At 44.6% G+C, this 19,851-nt stretch overlaps 2 protein-coding genes across 4 annotated transcripts; one reads left to right on the forward strand and one right to left on the reverse strand.

Annotated features, from left to right (window-relative positions):
- The first annotated feature begins 3,400 nt into the window (after window positions 1–3,400).
- naa30 (N-alpha-acetyltransferase 30, NatC catalytic subunit) lies at window positions 3,401–8,266 on the forward strand. 2 transcript variants are annotated; one of them, XM_069158529.1, is made up of 4 exons: window positions 3,405–4,513; window positions 5,346–5,469; window positions 5,773–5,828; window positions 7,496–8,266. In XM_069158529.1, exons 1-4 carry the CDS (start codon window positions 3,668–3,670, stop codon window positions 7,631–7,633), a joined length of 1,164 nt encoding a protein of 387 aa, XP_069014630.1. In that variant the 5' UTR covers window positions 3,405–3,667; the 3' UTR covers window positions 7,634–8,266. The 2 variants fall into 2 exon arrangements, with proteins under 2 accessions (XP_069014632.1, XP_069014630.1); XM_069158531.1 differs by lacking the exons at window positions 5,346–5,469; window positions 5,773–5,828 and having other exon boundaries at window positions 3,401–4,513.
- A 3,410-nt stretch (window positions 8,267–11,676) lies between these two features.
- On the reverse strand, window positions 11,677–19,131 carry LOC138203563 (armadillo-like helical domain-containing protein 4). 2 transcript variants are annotated; one of them, XM_069158533.1, is made up of 7 exons: window positions 18,231–19,131; window positions 16,579–16,971; window positions 15,498–15,647; window positions 15,203–15,361; window positions 15,028–15,059; window positions 14,286–14,435; window positions 11,677–14,156 (listed from the first exon to the last, which is right to left on the reverse strand). In XM_069158533.1, the coding sequence occupies exons 1-7, from the start codon at window positions 19,129–19,131 to the stop codon at window positions 14,082–14,084; spliced, it is 1,860 nt and encodes a 619-aa protein (XP_069014634.1). In that variant the 3' UTR covers window positions 11,677–14,081. The 2 variants fall into 2 exon arrangements, with proteins under 2 accessions (XP_069014634.1, XP_069014633.1); XM_069158532.1 differs by having other exon boundaries at window positions 16,579–16,974.
- Between the last annotated feature and the right edge of the window lie 720 nt (window positions 19,132–19,851).

Raw genomic sequence — 19,851 nt, forward strand, 5'->3', positions numbered from 1 at the left:
CCTCTCCTCTCCTCTCCTCTCCTCTCCTCTCCTCTCCTCTCCTCTCCTCTCCTCTCCTCTCCTCTCCTCTCCTCTCCTCTCCTCTCCTCTCCTCTCCTCTCTCTTCATCTCCAGAGGATAGATGAAAAGGTCAAATTGCATCTCTTTCTGCTCTTTCTCTTCCCTGTAATCAAAGTTATGTGTACTGTATAGACTTTCTCTTTGTACATATCAGTGAATTGTAAAAAATATACCAAAAAAGAACAATAACTAAACAAGTAATCTTTCACATGCAGCAGCCTGAAGCTTTTTTAGACTCCCATCTTGTTTTCATTTGTTTCATTATACACGATTGCTTCATTTAACTACTGATGTACACTTCACAGGAAGGAGTTGCCTATTTTATGTATACTCCACATGTTTGGATTGGTCATTTGATGTCCTCCTCACATATTTTTTATTTCTTCTTTCAGCCAACCAACAAAGCAAATAGGAAGGGTATAGCTGCAGATGAAAAAAGGGGACTTGAGTGCTTGGAGCGATATGAATAAGACCATACAACACAGCACCTTGTGTGGCGACTGGCAAAAACATCACTTGCTTACACCATACATTAGATTGACTCTGTGATGTGTGCCAGTGTAATATGAGAAGGTAGAGCATGAAAGCCAGCTTAAATCGTATGAATATGAGGTGGTTTCTTGTGGAAAATGCAAACAGAGGATTGTAAAATTCATCACATAATGATGCCAGCATGGGAGGAAAAGGAGCTGCCGTCCCATATGTGGTGGAGAACCTCCTCCCTTGCGAATGGTGGCTCTCTCTCTTTCCCTGATACTCCAGACAATTTACAGTCATCTTAATCTGAACGCTGGAATCTGGCAGCCACTCCGGAGCACCTGCATCCGTCCAGCCTGACCTGCTTTTGTTCTGGTCCGACCCCCTAACTTTAGCCCCTAATTAACCCAACAGAAACTAATTAAATACAGCTCTAGTGGACCAGACGCCAGACAAAAAAAAAAAAAGGGGAAGGAGGACACAGGGAAGTGAGTGGAGTGAAGGGGAGCAAGCCAACGTGACAGGCAGGAGAAGGAGGGAGGGAGGGATGGAGGGAGGGGGGGGGGGGGGTGGAGATCCGAAGCTTGGCCTCCAGTCCCTGAGACCGGTTCAGACAGAAGAGACCGGGAGAGAGATCCGAAGGAGGAGAAAATTTGTGTTCCAGTGTCAGCCTGGGTTGTCTTGTTCTCACTCTCCACTGAGCTCTTCGCTGACCTCACACTTCTTTACATGCAGTCGTTTTTTAAGGTATTTTTGGGTTCCTCCTCGTAGATTAGTATGTCTGCCAACTGCTACAATCACAAGCACACCAGTCACATGATGCAACTGACACCCTGGAGATATTTGGAAAGGGGTAGAGACAGGATGGGGAGAGCCGCGTAGAGACAAGAGCAGTGTACAATGAAAGCAGGAGGGAAAAAGGGAGGCGGGGGATAGAAGGTACAGGACAGGCTTGTGAGAAAGAAGATAGGCCTGTATAAATGTGGGTTCAAACCAGCCAAATGTCTCTGGCAAGACACTGGCGCTCCTAGTCCCAGGCACAGCTCGCTAAGTGATAGAGAAAGTAATTAAGAGAAGGCTGTTCAAGTAGATAGGCCTGTAAAGGAGATTTGAAGAGGGGAACTGATTGTGCATGTCTGATTCCAGCTCTTCAGAGAGTTCTCAGCCCCAAGGCTTAGCTTTAAAAGAGTCGTCTCTCTCCCCGTCGATCTCTCTGTCTCTTTCTCTGTAACGTATAGTTATAAACAGAACAATATGAGTCTTCTTTCTGTAGCAAAATTCACTTATATCTGTGATCATTGTAAAGGACAGAGGAAGGAGAGATCAGGAGGTGTTGGCATCCATCCATCCATCCATCCATCCATCCATCATATGGCAGTGCTATTGAACTTTAAAGTTCTCAATGTAGTTGCCAAATAGTGATCCACCTGAGAGTAACAGGACCCGCTTGAGGACATGGAAGAGCAACACTGCCACCTATATGAACTTGGTTATCTTGCAGATCAATTTTGACACGCTGTTGATCTTAGAGGGTTGTGTACAGCATGATTTAGCTGTCATATCCAACAGGAAAATGTTTTTCTCTTTTTATTGTGTTAAGTCAGTGACAAATCTTAACTATGGGTTTAGAATATACATGCAATACTCGTTTTCACTCCTGTTTTTCATGAGTTGAAGTAAAAGATCTTAGACTTCTTATATGCAAACAAAACCTTTTTGTTTTCTCTCAAATTTCATTCACAATATTTTTAATAATCCGTGTAAGTGAGCACTTCACCTTTGCCAAGATAATCCATCCACCTGATAGGTCTGACACATCAAGATTAAACAGCATGATTATTGCACAGTTGTGTCTTGGACTTTATCTAGACATTTTACACTATTAGTAACAACAATCTCACATATGGCAACAGATAGGCATTATCTTCTTGAGGCTGCCGAGAGGAAAATAAACAGCCAGTATCTGGTGTGAACACCATTTGCCTATTCCAGCGCGACACATTTCCTTCACATAGAGTTGATCTGGCTGTTGATTGAGGCCTGTTGGATGTGCTGCCAAATTCTGGAGGACGACGTTGTAGACTGCCTATGGAAGTGAAATGAACATTAAATTCATGGAAAACAGCTCGGATGGATATTCCTGCAGTCAGCATGCTAACTGCACGCTCTCTCACAGCATCCGTGGCATTGTGTTGCATGATAAAACTACATATTTTAGAGTGGCCTTTTATCGGGCTCAGTCCAAGGCACCCGTGCAATAATCATGCTGTTCAATCAGCATCTTGATGTGCCACACCTCTCACATCATGACCACATTTGTAAACAAAGTTTGAGAGAAATAGAAGAAGTCTTAGATCTTTTACTTCAACTCATGGAATATTTTTTTTTTACCTTTTTGTTGAGTGTGCATCTGGATATTGCAAACTTACTTTACTGAATGAAGCCTTAAACTGATCTACTGGCGACATCTGCTGGAGAAACGGTTACACACAAAAAAAAACCAAACCTATCCAAACAAATCATCAGCTCAGCGCCCACTGCCGGTAGGAAGGTAGACAAGTCAGCAGTTATTGATCTTTGAGGGCAATGAACCTCTCAGTCCAACGACTTCCTTCCTCACCTTTGACTCCTTCATTGTTTAGAAATATAATACAATTTCCTGTTTGTAGTCATTTTATAATTAGTCTACGTCTGACTGGTTTAAAAGCTTTAAATGTGATTTGTTAATTCTGTTGCTGCAAAAGAAAGAAAATAGCAATAAAATCCAACAGAAATAAAACGACTGAATAGGGAGAAATTTCCTTTATTTCAATGGTATAAAAAAAGCAGAAATTGGGACCGGTATGTGAAAAAAAAAAAACTGCAACTGTCATGCGTTAAACTACTGTCGTAAAACGTCCCTGACTGCTGTTGCAATGGCGTTTGCTGCGGCGGCACTTTGCGGCAGCAGGGAAATCGAGGAGAAAGCAGCGACAAACGTCGCCAGCGGATACGATATCGCCTCGACAATCCTCGGATTTATGCGATATTCGGTGAACTAACTTGTTTATTGTTTGTATATCTTTTCGCCTCGCGGATGAAATTGCGTTCACCGTTTTTCAAGCGTGAATCTCCACCTTAATGCAGTGGGATGGCCACAGTGCCGCCTGGGCCTAGTAGCGCACTGCCCTCATCCCCGGCTGAAATTCCTCCTTTCCCCGGGGCCGGGAGCGTGGAGCCGGCGGTCGAATACGGAGAGCCGGCTTGCCGCGGGGAGGACCGCATACCCGCCGGTACAGGGCAGGATACGCAGCCGGTAAGCGACGTGAAAAGGTCGGTCAAGAATAAGCAGAAAAATATGCTAGCGCGAGCTAGTCCGGCGGCGCTGCACCTCAAAATGCAAGCCCGAGAGCAGCAGCAGCTAAACGGCTTGGCCAGCCCTTCGGACGACCCTGACGGCCACCAGCACGCGGGAAACCGGTCTGACAGTCCGAGGTCGTCCGCGGACAACTGTGACTGCAGCACTGAGGGGGCTCCAGCCGCTAGAAACAACAGTGAGCACCGCCAACACGAAGGCCACAGCCCCTTCTCCAAAAACGGCCGTCACTCTCCCCTCGTTAACAATAGCATGAACGGGGTGCCGGGTTTCACAAGAACTGAGGCGGCCCACGAAGGGAAAAACGACTACCCGCAGCCGCCGAGACCGCCGAGCGACCAGCCGCCGGACGCTGCCGGGCCCGGCGGAGAGGAGAGCCGCGGCGACCTGCAGCAGCAGCAGCCGCCGGCCGCGGAGCTGGCCCGACTCGACCTGAGCGGCTCTCCCGGCCGGGCGGAGGAGGAGGAGGAGGAGGAGAGCCACGGCATCCGCTATGTCCGCTACGAGTCCGAGCTGCAGATGCCGTGGATCATGAGACTGATCACCAAGGACTTGTCTGAGCCTTATTCAATTTACACATACAGGTACTTCATCCACAACTGGCCGCAGCTCTGCTTTCTGGTGAGTATACGACTGAAACCTGAAGAAATGACCGATAACCTCTCTGTAACCGAGTTCACCAAGTCACAACCACTGGGGTTGATTTCTCCCCCCCCCCCCCCCCTCCTGGCTGAGGACTGGTTACCTCGAGTTGCCTTTCATTTTGGTTGGGCTGGGTGTGACTGTGACTGCGTTGCTTTTCATCACCTGTCAGTGTGTCCTAAAGGCAGTCACAGTGCTGATACTGAAGATGAACACACGCAACCCAAACACGTACATGTTAAAGTCTCACTGGCAGTACCAGTTCACGGGTTTGTATTTTAGTGGTTGCCTCGCTGCGACATCCACTTGACTGTCAGAAACCCTTTGTCCTGGTTAGTTTTGTGATTATAAGTATGTATTAGAAACGGTCAAGCCAGAAAACATGGAACTGACACAACAACGTCGCTTTTACCTCGTGTGTGTGTGTGTGTGTGTGTGTGTGTGTGTGTGTGTAAGATCACGTGAAGTTGTCAGTGCAGAGTGCTTTACGTTGGTGTTTCCTCTTACACCTGCTGTGACCAGTTAGGGATTTCTATCTTGAAAAACACTGCCTTTTTCTTTGTTTATCATCTGGGCCTCAAGGTCGTAAACTTCCCGGTTCCAGTTTGACTGGAACGCGGCGTGTGACATAAGAGGAAGTGTGATGAAATAAAGGTCAGAGGTCATTTCAGGGAGCCAGAAGAACTGGCAGGTTGTCAGGAACTTCAGAGGAACTGTTCGGCTCTCTGCAGACACTCAAAGAGGACTCAACTGTGTGTGTGTGTGTGTGTGTGTGTGTGTGTGTGTGTGTGTGTCTGCGTGTGTGTCACAGGCCATGGTGGAGCAGGAGTGTGTCGGAGCCATTGTATGCAAGCTCGACATGCACAAGAAGATGTTTCGGCGTGGCTACATCGCCATGCTGGCCGTGGACTCGAAACACAGAAGGAAAAGCATCGGTGAGATCACAGAGTGTTCAGAAAGTCTGTCCTTTCAAAATAAAGCGTCTAGACCGAGTTGGGCAACACTTTCTTTCGTGCCGTATTTGACAATCAAATATCTTTATGCAAATAGGCCATTTAGATAAGTGATCAAATCTGAGCTGATGCGTAATGCTGTACCTAAACCTAAGGTAGCATTATTCATACTATCAGGCACTGAGTCAGGAAATGGAAAGAACACAAATGTTATACTCGTAAAAGTTTTATTTTCTCATCTGGAGCCACTCACTTTTTCGGTTGACCGGGACTCTTCTGCTTCAGGTACTAATCTGGTGAAAAAGGCCATCTATGCCATGGTGGAGGGCGACTGTGACGAGGTAAGTTTGATTGACCCTTTACTACTGGGGGTCGACTCAATCAGCTCACGTCATCCTTTTTAAACCATATTTGAATAATATATATATTTTTTTTAGGTTTGATCAAAGGCTTTTACTGTATTTGTGCAACCATGCACAGTTTATGCCTCACATTGGCACACGTGTACAAGCTGTCTGCCAGCGTCTTCGGTCTCAGTGTTAAATATGCATAATACATCAAATGACATCACATTGAAAATGAGTAGAATATACTTGTGTTGTTCCATAGGCATTTGGCTCTTTGTTGCTGTGGATGTGTTTGAGTGTGAACTAAAGGGAAACCGAAAGAAACCACATGGAAAGAAAAAAAAAAAAATCTGTTTTATTTCAAGTTCCCGTGCTGTCCTTTACTGAAGTTCACCGGTGACCTTGGTTTGATTGTCAGCCCTCCTGGGCCTTTCAGTGTTTTCTCCTCAGCCCCACACTATTTTATTTGCTCTGCTTCTCTCTGAATAGCCTCATATTCACTCTGCTTCCTACACAGATTTTAAAATAATGTAAAATCACTAGAGAGAGCGGATGTTACAGGCGGAAAATAAGAGTCGATATTAAAAAAAAAAAATCCCTTCAAAGTTCATGTTTTTATAGGAATGTATTTTATTGTCATTTATCTGGAGAAAAAAAAACAAGAGAAATAGATGACAATCAATCGACTGCAAACACACTTTGTAACTGCATGAAGGTTTCAGCTTTGGTTCTCTATCAGCATTTTTTTGTGTAGCTTCCAAGAAGACATAACTTGTGTCTTGGAAGTGGTTTTATTAACACTTGACTGCCAACGATGTTCCCTGGTTTTATGGGCTGCATTAGTAAAGTTATGGCATTTCCTGAACTTATCTGACTGTTCTAGCTGCTCTATTATTTTTTATTTACCTATTATACACATTACGGATGTTGATTCATCAAAAATATCATTGTGCAAGTATTTTGAGAAAGCAACAATAGTCTTCCCTACATTATAATCACAATAGCCATATCAAGGTATTAAGTCAAATGATATTTGATCATATCTTACATACCAATAGCTTTTCTTATGAATGCAGTCCCTCACGACAAGCTCCTCGGATTTAACTATAAGACATTACCTGAAATTACCAAGAGAAAACATAACCAAAAAAAAAAATCCCTTCTTGCAGCTGCATTACTACAAAAAAACACATTTATTTCAAAAGTATAAAAACACGTCACTGAAGGTTCTTGTGATGAATCAAGGGTCTGAGGCAGGATAATTGCAGCAGCTGGGACAGGACGAGATTGTTGTAGAAACATGTGAACGCTTCAGAAAGTGTTCATGCCCTCGAGGTAATTTGCTGGCTTTGCCAAACCAACAGAAGCAACTCTCGGAGGTGTTCGTGAGCAGTATGCTAACGAAGGCAGGTTCAGGTTTGTAGAAATGAGCTTTTTTTTTTTTTTTTTCTTTACAGTTGCTAATGCTCACGTTTCCAGCATAAATAGCAGCTATCACTGTATTTAACCAGCTGTGATGAATATTACATGATGTTGACAATTTCCTTTATTTGGATAACACGTGCAGCACCACTGTTTGGCTTCAGAAACAGTCCAATACAAATACAGGCTCTTTCCAAACATCAGTCTGCTCACTGATCCGTCCGTCTGTGTGTCCGCAGGTCGTACTGGAGACCGAGATCACCAACAAATCAGCCCTGAAGCTGTACGAGAACTTGGGTTTTGTCAGAGACAAGCGGCTGTTCAGATACTACCTGAATGGAGTGGACGCGCTGCGGCTCAAACTGTGGCTCCGCTAGAGGAACGCAGAGGGGACGGGGGGGAGGACGGGACAGCAGGTGCTGTTCACCTCGAACACTTATCAGCTTGACAGCCTCAGCCCTGGTCATTTCGCTCTTATACTCACACATACACGGTATCCACACACACACACACACACACACACACACACACACACACACAAATACACTCACACACACTCACATGTACGCCTGTGTACAAACGTAAGGAGTATGCACATAGGTATGCATAGACACACGAACACCCTCCTTTTATCCTTGACCTCTGAACAACTTTTGTTTAGGCAGAAATCCCACCCGATGTTTTTCATGAAGGGGCCCCTGATACGTCCTGTGATGTGGAGGGTGGTCTCTGGGATGACCTAGACTGGGGACTAGATGACATTTTTACCTTGAAGCTTGGACGCCTCATCGACCGGGATGTTAGGTGCTGAGGCAGCTCAGGTGAGGACGTGCATCCGAACCCAAGAGGACAAGGCGCCACAACCAAATCATCCTGCAGAACACAGGACAAAGCGGACTTAACGTAAACAACACAACGTCGAAACAAGGAAGCGGGGCGGCAAACACAGACTGGGAAGAAAATATTTGTGGAGTTTATTTTTGTGTTTCTTTTTTAACCTTGTAAGTTAGGTGGGGGGGTGGGGGAGTGGAGTGGTGGGTGGGTGGGCTATTGTATGACTGCGTGTTTGTACCGCCTCGTGTGGTTTTTTTTTTGGAGAGCAAGTGGCCGTGTTTTTTTTTTTTTTTTTTTTTTTTTTTTTTTTTTTTTTTTTTTTTTTAGTGCGTGCGGTTGGTTTCACTGTGAGCAAGTGAAAGTGTTTGTGTGACTGTGTGAGCGCATGCTCGGGTGGAATTTTGTGTGTACTATGTTTTTGTTTTCCCATCCTGTCCAGTGGGCGCAGCACCTCCCTGCTGCTGCCTCCATCACCTGCCTCGGCCTCCGGGACTGAAGCCTGTAAAGATATGCATGCATTTTAATTCAACGTGAGTGTGGGAATACGAGTGTGTCGATTAACCCCATCTGAGGCAAACCCTCCGAGCCCCTTCCACTGTTCGGTGTAAGCATGTCGATGCAGCGCAGTTGATCGAAAACAAATCACTCCATTAGCACCTCAAACTTTGCCCAACTTGTCGATCGACCACTATTTCGCTTCAGTGTCTTTCACTAAATCTTCTCGTCATCAAATCCCGAATTTTCTCATAGTTTTTGCAGATCAGAACTAGTTTTTCCCTAAATGTACTGCCAGCCTCTGCAAAATTCCCAAAAAGGAGAAAGCGGTGTCTCTCAAAGAGACTCTTTACCAATGATGGTCAAATATCTCCTCGCCATCTCTGTTTACTAGTTATTCATCTGATTCTCCTCATTGCAAGTGCCACTCAATCCATCAGCACTAACAGCCGGGACGGCAGCGACCCGCCTGCAAACAGGCGATGCTCTCCGCAGTCTTCTGGTCTGCCTCGGTGCCAGATCGAGGCAAAGTGTTACATATGCTGGATTCCTGTTTGAGTATGATGTGTGTGTGTTTATCTCCTTGATAAAAAAAAAAAAAAGAAAAAAAAAGGAAAATAGATAAGTATTCTTAGCAGATGATATTTTATTCTTTTGTTTGCTTTCAGTTTTATTTTGATTTGTCGACTATACACCTGTATAACCTCATGCTGCTTGCGTCAGCGGCTGAGCCCACGTTGCACTTCCCAGGTGCCCGAACTCGATGCACAACCAACCTCGCTAACGTTTTGAGATCTTCATCCCGGAGCGCACACGGCTTCACCGGGACGTTCCAATACACACTAACTGGCAAAGAGTTTGCTTCAGCCACTTTTGATTTTTCTTAACAGTAAAATGAACAAAGGTGAGATGCACTTCTATGGAAATTGCTGCAGTGTGTTTGTGTACGTGTGAATGTGTGTGTGTGTGTGTGTGTGTATGTGTCCTGCTATTTTGACAAAGGTGTGGATCCGTTCTGCTAGACTTTTATTTCTCTACTTTCAGAGGAAAAATCAGAGCCTTTACGCTGCTGTATTTTGTTTTGGCCTAATGACGACAACAGGACTCGTTAGTTATAGGAAGGAACAACAGCACACGCTTGGTTTTCAGGATTTAAGTTGGTGCTCGATGTTGTGACGAAGGCTGGAGAAAGATACGGAGTGTGAGTTAAAGGAGCCGTGTGTAGGATTTAGTGCCAGTGACGCTGCAGATTGCGAACAACTGAACACCCCTCGCCTCAGTCCTCCTCTTCAGAGTGTGTAGGAGAATCTACCGTGACATGAAAGGTCCTCGGTAAAGCCAGTGTTTGGTTTGTCCCTGCTGGGCTGACGTAGAGAGATGGTGGGCTTCATGGAAGAGGACCCAATTATGGATATTGTGTACTATCTTTGCCAGTCGATCCCCAAAAATCCTACACGCTGGTCCTTTAAAGGGAGAATAAACCCTAAATCGGCTTTTGAGTTTTCAAACAACCTATATCGCAGGTTGTAAATGCAAATTTAAAGATTTTGTCTTTGTAGCGGCTCAAATTATGCAATTGGGCATCTGCATGCTTCGGTCTACAGTATTGAAAGTAGAAAGCACTGCGAGACACTCGCATGTGGCACTACGATAAAAAAAAAAAAAGTGTAAAATACGCTACAAATATTGACAACGAAACAATCGAGACGTCTCCAGCAAACATTCACGGTAGTCAGAAGGTCGGATGGTTTTCAGGATGGATGAGGTGTAACCTCTATGAGTGACACTACAGGACCATGCTCATGGTTTGGGTTTATTTCCCCTTAAAGCCGCAAGGTATCACATCCCTGGAGCCAAGCACTGGAAGGGAGAGATGTTTACAGAGTTGCCACCCACATAACAGTCTGTACGTTTGAGTCTGTGTGCTTTTGGAACAATGGATCAGATTACTTATATTTCCTTCTTTTTTTCAGATTTGTATACGAGTGTTGTTTTGGGTTTTGGGGGCGACTTGGGTTGTTTTGTCAGATTAGATTTTTATTTTGAATTTCTGTGCAACTTTAGCCCATCCAGAGGTGTGGTGAAAATGATGAGCATACGAAAAACAATCTACCAATTCTTTATCTTTGCTGCTCATCAGACACTGTTCAGAATTTTACTATTACCCTGTTCGAACTCCTCCTGGTTCTCTCCGGAGGATTCAAATCTTCTGTCCCTGTGTCGGACATATTGTTCCCCGCTTCTTCTGTGTTCTGACACCGATCGGGCCGTTCTTCTTTTACACTCTGACGGCTGGTGAAATGACAAGATACGGGACACCTTAGCAAAGGAAACCTGTCTTGTTCTCTCAAACCAGTCGTCAGTAAGAGACTTTGTAGACTTTGAAGGAAATGGGTCTGTTATCATCTTTTTTTTTTTGTCTCAAACATGTGAAACTCTGGTAGTTCCATACGGGCATTACAGCCTGCCACCGTGGCTCCGTTTCGACCATGATCACAGACTGAAGGGCTTCGTCATCTATCGGTTTGTAGCCATGGCTTGTGGTGTTGCATACCCAGTTTTCTCTGACGCTTTGGAATCAGTTTTGACTTGACATGCCAGTTCAGTGTTCACAGATGTCAGAAGTAGTTTATTTCCTCATCCTGGACACCCGCCGTGCTATCCCGACCGTCTGCCATCCTACATTTACGACTATAAATTTCCTCCCTCAGAAACCACTTAGTCGGTCAGATATTTAACATTTGTATTGGCAGTCCTACACAAAGCGCTGTGGTCCCCACAACACAACCAACTAACACACAGGGGCTTCCTGCAGTCTTTCTGGGGCGGCCAGCACCGCCTCCACCGCCATCCATAAAGTGTGCAAAAGGGTTTTTTGCATGTCTGTTTCCCTCTGTTCCTCTTCCCTGTCCCCCTCTTGATTTTGATCTGGAAATGTCCGATAGCTTTTATTTAATGTGGAAAAAAGAACACAGAAATAAATTATTTGATTTTTTTAATGCTGTAAAACTGGGTTATCTTGTCTGCTGTCTGGAGTGGTTCTCAAAAACATACGTCACCTTTTAAGCTGTGTTTTAAGAAAGAGTCTCAATCAGACATCTAAAAGAATTGTTTATTTGATCACAACCTGTTTCATATCTCCCATTAAGAGACAAAAGTGTCCACTATTTTACATCACACTTACCCTAAAACAGTATTATTGCATATAAACAGGCAGTTGTACATTAAGCATGTCAGATGGCTCATGATATACAGAACAGATGTTTTCTTAAAAACAAAAGACACCTTGATGTAACATTGGTGTTACAAATATGGCTCAAATGACCAGAAATACTTCTTGCCTCTTTTCTGTCTGGACCACAACAGAGAAGTTTCTTATCAAACGATTCCTTTAATTATCTCTCAAAAAAGGTAAAAACGTAATCGGAGTACAACTCCCATCATCTGAGCAATGTGACGTTTGGGCCAAAAAGTGTTGAGGAAAAATTTCTCCTTTATCTGCCCTTGTCAGAAGCAGATTAGCACACAGAAAATAACTGAGCAAGTTTTAACCCCAAAAAAGTTTGACTTGTGAGAATATGAACCTCTGCTTCATTGTCTTCACTGTTTGTGCTTTTCCAGCCAACAGAAACTCTTCTTTCATTAGAAAGAAGCCTGTGCAACCAGCCAGTGTATGAATCGACTTAGTCATGGTCATGCACTCACAAAACAAGAACATTTTGCAAGAGGCAATGAGTTCACATCAGAGTTATATTGTACATCAAAATCTATTTTATGCTACGCACTTTTCTAGAATGATGGTATTTTGTATGTGCTTCTCACAGTAACTTCTATGAACAAATGACTTTGAATAAAACGTTTGCATTTCCACGAGTTTCACATTTAAACCAAGCATTAATTCAAATGAGTTGCATGTAACGGTTTCTAAAGAGTGTGGAAATCTTACTGCAAGGAATAGTGGAGCATTTTGGGAAGAAGAAAAAAAAAAAAACGGATTCATTTTCCGACCAAGAGTTGGAAGAGAAGTTTAATACCACTCTCATATCTGTCATTTAAATTTGAAGCCAACATTATAGGGAGTTATTTCAATGGTCCCAGGGTCTTATGTTTCAGTGAACCTGAAAAAGATGTTTCCCAGCTCTGTATTCACTGAATATGACGTGGGCCGTTTGAGGTTAGGGTTGTACAGCTGAACATAAAACCCAGCGAAGATAGAACCATGAGGACGTAGGACCCTGAAAACAAAGGACCTTCGGAACTTAGGACCTTGGAAACGTAGGATCTTGGGAAAAGAAATAATATCCAGGGAACATAGGACCCGTAGAACATGGAAACCAGGGAATATAGGACTTTCCAAATTTAGGATTTGACTTTGGAAATTTAGGACCCAGAAAAGGTCCCTGGGGACATATGATCTTGGGAACATAGGATCTAAGAAAATTAGGACTCTTGGATAGGACTTTGGTAATAGAAGATCAAACTTGGATCCCTGGGAACTTAGGACCTTGGGAACATAGGATACTGGTAACCTAGATACTCTCCTCATTACAGCCAGGGCAGACTTTGCTAAGATTAGTATGAAGACTGGGTACAGGACAGCTTGTCTTCTTCTGTTCTGCAGTAACAAAACTAGCATACCAGCACCTTTATCAAGGTAATAATTAGCATGTTACATCTTGCTTGTTTTGCAGTTAGTAGTAGTAAGAGACTCCAGAAAGTCACTTCCTAGTAGTTTGACTCCTTTTTAAACTTTGTTTTTTTGGACTGAATTGACAAAATATAAAGTGTTTTTAGAACTGCTGAAAGGCAGATTTTGGTACCTGTGGATAGAACCAGGGAGGCTGCCAACTCCATCTGACAGACAAAGGTAGGAACCTCCTAATCCAACTCCCAGCAAAAACAACAAATAATCACATTTCCCAAAATCATTCCTTTACATATTCTAGTTGTTTAGCAAGAAATATGACTATATTTACACTGACACAACTGACCCCAAGTCAGGTTCATACGGTACACATATTTACATTGTTTATGTAATGTAACTCTTCTACAGCCCTTTTTTTTTTTTCTTGACAGTAAACCAGCTGGTTCTCACTTTGCCCCTCCACTCAACAAAGCTACAAAAACCTCAGTTTACCAGCAACACCTTCATCCTGTCAACACCCCTCTGCTAATACATTTAGTTTTTATGAGCAGCAGTATTATTTTTATTGTCAAAGTGCAGCACAACAGCCCTGCCAAGCCTTTCGAGTCAACACCACCTGACAACATTGAGAAAAGTGCTCACATTGGTACTTTTGGAAAGAGAGGGGGAGGGACGGCCCGTGCAAATTGTGCCCTATACTCAAGTCGCATTCTGTGGATCAGATGAGTCATACCCAAACAGCCCAGGGTGATTGGAGATGCTGTAGTCGTAGCGATGGGGGTGTTCGCCAAGCGTCCGTCACAGGAGCATCGGCCTTTGGTCACCAACAAAAGGAGCCCAGAGGGCCCTCATCAGAATTCATCCTCGGAGCTGTCGGCCAGTAGCATGGCTTGGTCCTGACGGCTGGTGCCAGGCTCTCGGGGTTGCTGGGGAGAAAAAAAAAGTGAACTTAATGTTGAACTTAATGCATTTCAGACCCACGGTGAGTTGGATACACGGTGACTGGTCCACAATAATAAGCGAAATATGCGAGAGTAAGTAATTAATGTATTGACCTCTGTCTGCCTGACCTTCCTCCTCTGGTGTTTGAAGCTGTTCCTCCTCTTGCGGTGAATCATCCGGATGCTGTAGAGGGCGCCGACGATTAGTAGGGCCCCCGTGATGCCGATGCCCACAGGGGCCAACATCCCAGACACATAACCCGCCTGCCGAGGGGGAAGACACGGAGGTCAAAGAATTGTAAGCATGTCTAACCCCGGTAAATCCACATTAGGTCTCTTATACCCAAATTATAATTTTAAAAAAGTCAGTTAATTTGCCTGGATTAAGGGACATTACTTTAATGAATACAACTGGCATAATCCAATATTTTTGTCCACATAATTCAGGAAAAGAACAAGTTATGTCCATCTGCCAGTGCTCTCACCCTTATGTGCTAACCATTTGCAACTAAGATGTTAAAACAGGTTATGCACAACTGTAGTATATATACTTTTTAAAATAAGATGCGTTCATTTCTTGAACAGCTGGACATTTTCGTTCTTGGCAACTGTTTCTTAGACACGACTACATGGTTCATTTGTTATGGACGTCTTCTAGCTGCAGATTAATACACATTTGTGAATGTGGTCATAATGAACTTACAGTACCCACATTTATGACAATGAAATATATTTCCACCATTGTAACAGCGCAGCTCATTTATGCGATTGCCTTATGCTATTTATGCTTGGTGAAGGAATTTAAATTTTTGATGGACAACCAATACTTTTTATGAACAGCAGGGGGCAGTCTTACCTTTTCTCTGATCAGCTCTACCCAGCTACGCACTGGAAGAGAAGAGCCATAGATTTTAGGTTTGTGTATTCTGGTGTATTTAAGAAAACATCCAGTAATTGTATGAGCGTTAAATACATGTTGCTATGTCCCGAGGCTGATAAAAATATATGGTTTATAAACCATGTTGTCATACTCAGTCCCTGGTTGCGTTGAACCCAGACAGGAGGTGGAGGGATGAGACTGTAAGGAGGCTGCGTCGAGGATGTTTTAGGCATTTCTGTTAAGTCTTCCTCACTGTCTTCTTCCACCGATTCCTCGGAGTTCTCATCCTCCTCATCCTCATCTGTGTCCTCTGTGGAGAATGATGCAAAATAATCTACTCAACAGCCAAGATGGAGGGGACAATATGTACGATTGAAAATTAACATTTTAGAAAATGAGATTTAAAGAAACGGTTTTGCAGTTGGCGATTTAAAAACTCGTCTCACCGTCAGACTCCATCTCCTCTAACCCTGATCTGGATTTGTGCACCGGCTGATGGGTTGCCATGGTTACCGTTGTCATAGCATACTGGAAGGATGAGAGGGGGGGGCCAGTGGAGGCTGAGTCCTCCTCAAGGTTTGATGTTTGAACAGCAACTGCATGTCGTAAATCATACAAAACAAAGATGAGCAGTAGGGCAGGAGGTGTACCACTGTACATTTCATCTACATTTTACATAGACTTCAAATTTGCTGACGCAATTCATCAAATGCATCTACAAGTATGCACTTACATACTAGAAATCATGCATTACCATAATTGTCATAAACCCCTTTAATTGTGATGCGTGTGTCTTTCATAGTATCTGTGCAGGCATTGGTATTCACTGCAGAGACGGTAGGTAGTAGTTTTGAACATGTAGTCAGACGTTGCCAAATGAATCACAGTTTTAGAGTGAGGTAGTGCTGATAAAAGCATCGACTGTTTTAAAAATCTCTTGAGTTGAAGAGCCGGAGGGGAGTTGTTGACATCGTTTGAAGATCTAAAACATTAAAGGTCAGATGTAAAGCAGCAGATGTCAGATAATTCAAAGCAGCAACAAACAAGAAGCAGACTTGGAAGACATGAGAATTGTAAAGAGTATGTGGAATCTTGTGCTGAAGAGCTTGTGTTGAAGCCCAGAAATGTCTTCCCAGCACCAACCACAAAACATTAACAGACAAACACAGTTGGTGCACCGCGCTGACTGACTTCCAACAGAGGGTGCCTGGAAGGGAAACGCTTTCATCCAAATTAAGCTAAAATTGTGTCGTGCATGTGCATGTAGCACAACACCAACATGATCTATTTGGCACCTCAAATGCCTTATAACTGGATTTTAAATGTGGTTTCTCATGCAGTTTAGGATACAGAACTTTAAATAATTATGATTCTTACAATTGTATCAGTTGGAAAATGTTTGGCAGTAACGTGAAGTGTGTGTGACTTGTGTGAAATGGGCTAAATCTTGCAAAAACAGCGGTACTGTAAAGTAGGTCATCAGAGTGCCGATCGTTCACTCTGGTCCCGCTGCATCACCTCTCTCACCTTTCTCTGAACGATCCTCCGGCTCAGCTACGATCTGCTGCTGTGAGACAGACGGACCGGAGGAGCTGATTGGCTCCAGGAGCTCGGCCCCGGACGTGTGCCACGGTGATGTCCAGTCTGGTATCAGCGCGGGCGGGGCCTGAGAGGGGCCGTCGCTGTCGGTCTCTACGGTGACCAGCTGGTCCACTTCTACCTCTGACAGAGGCAGTCCTCCGGTCGCCATGGCACCGGGAGGCTGAGCGCCACCGCCTGGCACCACAGTGACTGCTGCCACTGCTGCTGCCGCCGCCCCCTCTAGTGTGACGTCCTCAAAAGGCTCAAAGATGAGAGGAAGAGCCTCTGATGACATGGTGGCCTCTATGGCTTCATCTTGAGACAGCGGGACCGCAGTGTCTGCTGCAATTTGTGTCAACAAAAGAACAGAGACACAATGAAGGTCAATGTGTGAATTTCATTTCCAGAGGGCAGAACTGATTGGAACATCCTGGAAAAAGTCGGGAAATACATGTGTTTGTGATCATGTCAAGTCCAATTCAGCAACAAAACTTAGGCAAATGAATGATAACAAGTTTAGAGAAGTTTCTTTGTACACAACTCTGCTGACAGATAAAATGAGAAATATATGTTTTTTCCACTGAAAAGCAGCAGCTGTATGCAGCATATAGCTCATTTAGTATTTATGACAGAATGCAGCCTTTTGTAGCAGGTACTTCTTTGCACGTACAGCTTCCTCGTTAGGAGCACTTGCACTGTCTCCGAGTGACGATACAATGAAAAGAGGATTAGCTGAAAAAAATTGTTCTTCCCAGATAAGAGGCCGCAGCACAGAGGGGGCTGTCAGGAGAAACTGATACTGCATTGCCTTCAGTCCAAAGCATTTCCAAACTAGGCTGAAAAATGCTTATAAGGGCTACAATCCTTTTACATAATACCATTTTGGGAATTGAGTTTTTTTTTTTTTCAGCTTCCTTTTCAATTGGGAGAAAGCTTCATCAAACAGACAGTCCCCATATGGACACATATTGGCTCAGACAGACTTCTTTAATCCATTTCCCTCTCCTGACGCACTGAGTAATAACCTGCCTGGCTCTTTACAATAGGCTGGATGGGGAGTGTGAAGGGTGGGAAAGAAAGAGCGGAGGCCAGGGGGGGTGTATAGATAGAGAGGGGGGGGGAGTTGAATCCTCCAAAGACTTGTATAACACAACCCTGCCACCAGCTTTTTCCTGGCTGTTGTGTGCGTTCTCTTTCTTCTTTTTTTCTTGCTCAGACTGGAGACAGGAATAGAAAGTAATTAGACTGCCACGGGTCCCAGCTGGGGTTCAAAGTGGAGCGTGGAAAAGCAAGAGCCTTCTTTGCCAATCATCAAAGGCAATCTCTGCCACTGTATCATTTTCATTTCCGCCACACTTTTTTAATGAAGCCCCCTGAAACCCTGCAAAATCCAGCAGGCTGGTAAAATGCGGCTTGTGGTAGAAGGAAGCATTACCGGGTGACAATGACTGCAGAGCATTTACCTCACACCACTTTGAAGGCATTCTGTGGAATTAATGGCCAGCGAGGGATTAGAGAAAGTTTCAACCCAATAAAAATCCATGCATGTCCATTTTTTATTAACATTTATTATGCATGTCTTAACTTTTCTGACTCACCTCCTCCGGGTCTTGCTGCCTCGGTCCATAAGCTCTCTGGGCCATCCTCTCTGGGCATCAGGTTCGGTCCGATTTCAGGTAAAAAGGGGTCTGGGAGTGGTGATATTGTGGCTCCATCACGGCCCCATATTGTCAAAGGTGTGGAGATCCGAGGGGTGACGAATACCAAGGGAGGGTTGGAGCTGTGGGAGGTCAGTTTCTGGGCCCAAAGGGAGGCGGAGGCATGTGGAGGATCTGTAGAAGACGGCAAGCTTATTTCTGAGTCTTTGTCCTGGACAGAATCACCAAATCCAGGCAGTTTTTTTGTGTCCTCTCCAGTTTGGTCAGTCTTTTGGTCGTGGCGCTGTCGTGGCGCTGTAGCAGAGGCTGGATATCTACCCGATGTCCCTTTTGGGGTACTCATCTCCATGTCCAACTCCTGTCTCCCACCTGTAGGACTTAAAGGCTCGGTGTTGACAGGTAAGTCCCCCTTTTTACTCTCTGGATCAACAGACAGCAGTGAAGCTTCCTCAGTTTGTCTTTCAGAGTCTCCCATCTCAGATTTGCTTCCGATCTGCTTTCCCTCGCTGCTTTGGCTCCATGCCTCTCCACCAGCCTCACTCGGCCCAGATCTTCCATCAAGGCTGTCCCCATTTTCGGTCTGCGTCACTGGATCTGTCCCCTCGGGTCGTCCATGTGGGCCAGTCCCTCCTCCTGCGCCTACATTCAATATCAGGCCGTCTACATGTTCTGTTACATCTGTAGTGTGCGTTGACCCAGCAGTTGTTACTGAGCTGGCACACGGGCCTTCACAGGGAGTCTCCTGCGTGGGGACGAAGGTTGGGAGATGGACGGGGGCTCCATAGACACAGAGACAGATCCTGGCTAGGAGGAGGCGATGGAGCGTCCCAGACATCAGCATCTCTGTCTCGTCTTCAGTGCCTGCTGACAGTGGACGCAAATGGTAAATGCTAATTGGCTTAACAGAGGTGGGAACAATCCCTGCATGCAACTTCCACGCTGTGTCACCCAGCAGACATGTGGACAGAGACACAAAGCAGAGGTGGCGGCGCTCGGGGAGGGAGACAGGTGACAAGGCACATTACAAAGGTGTGCAACCACAGATTAAAAGGGGTCAGAATGCAAAGTGAATTGCATTTGAATGCTTCACGGGCTGTGATGAGCGCAGAGAACAGGATAAACTGAGCATTTCTTCCTGCCTCTGCTTTGATGCTGTGGTTGCACCTTTTTAATTCGGATGAAATTCCCTTTCATCTCTGATTCTTCTGTTCATTCTGTATAAACAGGAGGAAACGCAGAGCACACACACACATAGAGGGAGAGTGACAAACGGAGAGAGAGAGAGAGAATCTGACACAGCAATCCTTATCACCCCTCCGCACTTCACCTATAAATAGCACCAGGTTTTCTATCCTCAAGGATCCTCTTCAGATGGCTCCCTGAATGTTACATTTGCACATTACTGCTGCATCGACCTGGAAGCAACATTTTCAAACAGAATATGTGCACATGACCAATCCTGAATGACGAATTTGTTGCTTCATGTGTGATGACAATAACCAACTAATAATCAGTCACGCTTTTAAAATCTGAGATATTTACAGGGTGACACCCTTCTATA

The sequence above is a fragment of the Embiotoca jacksoni genome, unplaced genomic scaffold (assembly GCF_022577435.1).
Source record: "Embiotoca jacksoni isolate LCO1_2020_lvr unplaced genomic scaffold, fEmbJac1.0.p SCAF_23, whole genome shotgun sequence".
NCBI classification, from domain to species: domain Eukaryota; kingdom Metazoa; phylum Chordata; class Actinopteri; family Embiotocidae; genus Embiotoca; species Embiotoca jacksoni.

Coding starts and splice junctions, on each gene's coding strand:
- naa30 (XM_069158529.1), top strand. CDS start 3,668: ATGGCCACAGTGCCGCCTGGGCCTAGTAGCGCACTGCCCTCATCCCCG. Junction 4,514..5,345: donor GGCCGCAGCTCTGCTTTCTG/GTGAGTATACGA, acceptor TGTGTGTCACAG/GCCATGGTGGAGCAGGAGTG. Junction 5,829..7,495: donor TGGAGGGCGACTGTGACGAG/GTAAGTTTGATT, acceptor GTGTGTCCGCAG/GTCGTACTGGAGACCGAGAT.
- LOC138203563 (XM_069158532.1), bottom strand. CDS start 19,131: ATGCTGATGTCTGGGACGCTCCATCGCCTCCTCCTAGCCAGGATCTGT. Junction 14,436..15,027: donor TAGAGCTGATCAGAGAAAAG/GTAAGACTGCCC, acceptor CCCCCTCGGCAG/GCGGGTTATGTGTCTGGGAT. Junction 14,157..14,285: donor GGAAGGTCAGGCAGACAGAG/GTCAATACATTA, acceptor TTTTCTCCCCAG/CAACCCCGAGAGCCTGGCAC.